Raw genomic sequence first — 4,858 nt, 5'->3', positions numbered from 1 at the left:
ATTCTCAATAGTTTTTAAACGTTCAACCTCTGCCTTAAGAGATTTAATCATTTTCCTATTACCAAACCATATAGTGCTAAGGAAAATTAAGAATCCCAGAAATATCCATAGATGTGGGGTGATAGACACCTCTTGTAAAATCTCCCACATGGTACATTCAAAAAAGCTGTTGAAATTTGAAACAGTTATATTCTCAGACATTTTATTTATAAAAGAAAAAATTCTTTTACCTGCAATGACTGGTTCCTGCCAGTGGTGGCGAAGTAGTCCACTTAAGTCCACGTGGCCTAAGTCTGAAATAAATGACTCAAAAACAAAATTGGAACAGACACCAGGCTGATTAATAGCAATTGGGCTGGAAAAGGAATAGAGGAAAAGCCGTCAAAATGAGCAAATCACTTTGGGACCGTGTTTGAGCTGGCTCGCAGGGCCGCCGTCACGTGACCCGAGCGCAGACAGGGAGAGAGACTGATTACACTGTTACAGAGGTGCTTGTGCCACTGTCAGGCTGGGCGGGGCCAGGGAGTGCTAATACTCCCATCCCGTATGACTTTTAGCAGGCACTGGGAAAGATCCAGTCACTCAGAATCTCAGCTGTGTCCCCAGCCGTGGTCGGACCGGCTGAAAGGGTACACAGTCTATGCGCCCAGCTCAGATCCTGATGGTGCAGCAGCCCACAGCCTCAGCCAGGGAGTCCCAGCCGCAGAGGCGGCTCCAAAAGACTCCGATTTGGGCTGGGTTTCAGCAAGGCCCCACGTTGGGCGCCAAATGTACCGGCATGAATAAATGCAGGCAAATATTAAAAAATATATACAATTTTAATGATTAAATAAAACTTGCAGAACCAAAGTTCCCGTGAAGCACAGGAGGTAGGAAAGAAAGAGAGCGCGCAGCCTCTGCGCGCTCCATTTATCCGTAAACAACCACCCCAGGCAAACCCGCCCTAAAAGGGGCTGGCTTAACCCTACAGTCTACAAGAGCTAGTTCCAGGACAGGCTCCAAACCTGTCTTGAAAAAACAAAAAAAGAAAGAAAGAAAGAAAGAAAGAAAGAAAGAAAGAAAGAAAGAAAGAAAGGGTTAAGTTCTAAAAGTTAGTTAGTAACAAGCCTGAGCTACTGACCAAGCATTTATAATATAATTAATACCAAGTCTCTATGTTAGCTTTTGGGAACTTTTGGGCAGGAAAGAAAAATCCACCTACATGTTAGATTTAAAAAAAAAAATGAAGCTTCTAGTGGCAGCCCTAAGGTCTCCTCCAAAGATAACTCCACCTGGATGTGATAACACTAAGCATTTGGAGAAACTGCCCCATTTCACCCACCTCCAGGACCCAACCCAGACTGCAGACAATCAGAATACTAGAGAATGGACCGCCCCTCTCTTTGCCTCACCAAGGCAATACAGCACTCCTAGATCAGGCTCATCACAAGGGATAATGGCCAGTCCACAGAAAATGAACCGTCACTAAAGCCAGAAAAGGAACACTGAAGATAAGGGTGACATGGGTTGTAGACTAATAATGTTCTGTGTGTGTTCCTCCTGCTCTTTCATGGGATATATGTCTAGATCACCCTTTAGAACAAATGCAGACTTGACATAAATGTCTCACAGCTCCTGGCTGCGACTCCATCAGGTAGACATGACTTTATAAACCTGTGACAGAGTCCAGCACTGCATTGGGGAATTCTGAGTCCTGCATTTAGACCCTGTCACTAGTATCTGAATTTAAAAGAGACTTTTAAGACTCTTCTTTGTTAAAATTTATTAATGGTCAGACTACTGAGTATCTGAATGACACCAGGCCCATAACACTGGTATTCCTAATCAAGGGTATTCTGGGCAGAGCAGTATTGCCTTGGGTGTGGTTTCTAAGTAAAAGAACAAATACCAAAAGATACAAATTATTGTTGGTGGAGGCTGCTTGTTCTTCCCTGTTAGCTTAGACCTGAAATAATCACACAGAAACTGTATTAATTAAAACACTGCTTGGCCCATTAGCTCTAGTTTCTTATTGACTAACTCTTACATATTAATTTAACCCATTTCTATTAATCTGTGTATCATCACATGGCTGTGGCTTACGGGTTAAAGTTCTCAGCATTTATCTCCGGTGACTTTATGGCTTCTCTCTGACTCCACCCTCTTTCTCCCAGCACACAGCCTAGCTTTTCCTGCCTAGTTCTGTTCTTCCCTGCCATAGGCTCAAAGCAGTTCTTTATTCATTAACCAATAAAAGCAACACATAGACAGAAGGTCCTCCCACACAAAATTGTGTCATCAAAGTGGGACCTTGCAAACAGAAGCCAGGCCCCCCAGACTGGGGAAGCTGAGGCAGGCAACTGGAGTTCACAACTGAGTTTTATCTCCATGGCTGAACTTCTGGCTTCTCTCTCCAACTGCAGGGACTTTAATACCAAAGGAATAAACAGTAGTGACCTCTTCTGAAATGGGTCACCTTCCAGCTGTTCCCAAGAACATTTTTACTCAAGCTGTTATGCTGTTCTTTCCCTCTTTGACAAAGGGTTAGGGAGTATGCTGGTTTGAATAGGTATGGCCCCCATAGACTTGTGTTTGAATGTTTGACCCATAGGGAGTGGCACTATTAGGAGGTGTGGCCTTGTTGGAGTAGGTGTGGCCATACCGGAGGAAGTATGTCACTGTGGAGGTGGGCTTTGATGTCTCATATATGCTCAAGATACTACCCCGTGTCTCAGACCACTTCCTGTTGCCCATGAGTTAATATGTAAGGATTCTTAGCTCCTGCTCTAGCACCATGTCTGCCTGAAGGATGCCTTTCTTCACGCCGTGATAATGGACTAAACCTCAGAACTATAAGTGAGCCACCACAAACAAGTAAACGTTTTCTTTTTAAGAATTGCCATGGTCATGGTGTCTCTTCACAGCAATAAAACCCTAACTGAGTGAGCTCATCCCCAGGCAAAGGGCCTTGAAGGACACTTGGCAAAAACTCACTTGAGTCTCAACTGGGCGTTAACCCCACTTGCAGAGCCAGCTTCTCAGTCAGCTCAAACAGAACATAAGCAATTTAAGGGCTGAATGTAATATGGATTGCGCAGACCAAGAACAGACACGTGCAGAAGCTCCAACAGCTGGCTCCTGCCCACACTGTTTCATTCACGCCATACGATGGTGAAAAGCTTAAATCTCCCGGTAGTAACACCACTGCCTATGTAATCAGTCAGATCAGGCCAAATTAGTAAATCCAGGTTTAATATGAGCAGACCAAAGCAGCTCCTGGGTGACCCTTGGGAAGGCAGGGGAAGAATCACATGGCAAACATGACTACCAGGTCTTGTATAACCTGTGGGCATGGTCTTGAGGAGCCCCACTGAGGGCTGACTTTTGGTGGGCTTTCTCAGGGGCAGGGTTTGGAATGGGAAGACTGAGACCAGCACGTGGAATGGGGTCCCTAGTTGGAGATCCCCAGCAGATGGGACCACCCACGTTGCAGGTGGTGCTTCCCTCCTCTGGAAATGCCCTCACAGATGGCATGGACCACATGGTGAACCATTGCTGTTTAACAAAGTTCCAGCACTTCAACATTGCAGACCACAATTCTCCAGCACCTTTTAATTTAATGATTCTTATTATGTGTTATAGGAGTTTCCTTATGCCTTTTACTTTGGGAAATTTTGAGCTGGCTTTGAAGGATGAAAATGTATAAAATGTCAGCCTCTTTAAACAAAGTAATTGGGGGGGGGGGGCGGGCGGGAATCCCCGTCACCTTGGAACCAGGAATCTTCATTGTGCCCAGTATCCTGATTACACCAAGAACAGGAAAGTTAGAGATTTACTAGATACACCAGACCCCAAGGATGAAATGCCTACAATCTAGATCCAGAGCCTGAGGCCCTTAAGGACAAGAGTTCAGTTAGTAAATGTGGAGAAATCAGAACGGTACAGTAAAATGGGAAAAGAATAAGACATCAGGACCTTCCCTTTGGGGAGTGTATGAGGGAAACAGACCCATACAGTAAGACTAAAACACAAAAGAACACAATTAGGGAACAGCTCAGTGCTTACACTGCATCATGCCCACTAGGAATGAAAATTGCTCTTAAATTGTAGTAGTGTCTGGTCCCTGAGGAAGTCCTTTCCCTAAGGTCAGGCATTTGGATCAGGGCCTCCATTCCCTCAGGGGCTTGGAGAAAGTCCCTGCTTGGTAAAAGCGGCCATCCTCATCTCTCGCAAGAGGAACTTGTGGCCTCTTTATGTCGCTGAAGGAGAGATCCTGGTAAAGTTGTTGAACCTTTGAGAACAATAGACATTTAGACACTTGCTTTTGTCTCAGGAAACATGCTATAACCAAGTTAAGGGCCACTTTCTGTCCCTAAATCACTGAGTCAACTTTCAGTCTTGTCTGTGGCTAAACTATTGAGTCAAGAGTCCAAGAATAAGAAAATAAAAACATCGATTCCAGAAAGAAGAATGTAGAAATAAAAAAATATGAAGTTCTAAGTCTAGGAGAATGGGAACAGACTGTCAGCAGCTTTCTCAGCAGATCAAGGATCAGTCATTCACAGTGAGCTGTTTTCTCGGATGCTTAAGAAGCCCCTATCAGCCTAGGTCATTTCGTTTTACAACTGGCTGTTCTATTTACAAGACCGGAGCTTCTCTCTGCAAACAGAGAGCAGTGTCCTGGTCATCCTCGATAAACGACAGATGTGAACTGAGTTAACCTTTAGGAGACAGAGATGTGTGATCTCTGGGTTAGGCACTGTCTCTGCTATGGGAAACTGGTGCCATCAAAGGGGAGGCATGGGGCTCCAGTATACACTACCTTGAGGTACCAGGAGAGACAGTGGACAAGGTACAAACACCGTCTAACTAATGAGCT

At 44.8% G+C, this 4,858-nt stretch overlaps 1 protein-coding gene across 1 annotated transcript in view; it reads right to left on the bottom strand.

Annotated features, from left to right (window-relative positions):
• Positions 1-3,532, bottom strand: part of LOC101991601 (CD209 antigen-like protein C) — a 40,259-nt gene extending 36,727 nt beyond the window's left edge. Inside the window, exon 1 of the mRNA XM_026789176.1 lies at positions 3,466-3,532. Coding sequence (XP_026644977.1) covers positions 3,466-3,532 — 67 coding nt within the window. The remainder of the gene's footprint in view (positions 1-3,465) is intronic.
• Positions 3,533-4,858: the final 1,326 nt, after the last annotated feature.

The sequence above is a fragment of the Microtus ochrogaster genome, unplaced genomic scaffold, assembly GCF_000317375.1.
Source record: "Microtus ochrogaster isolate Prairie Vole_2 unplaced genomic scaffold, MicOch1.0 UNK15, whole genome shotgun sequence".
Taxonomy (NCBI): Eukaryota; Metazoa; Chordata; class Mammalia; order Rodentia; family Cricetidae; genus Microtus; species Microtus ochrogaster.
The sequence above is the reverse complement of the archived record's forward strand: the minus strand, read 5'-3'. Positions and strand labels throughout refer to the sequence as shown.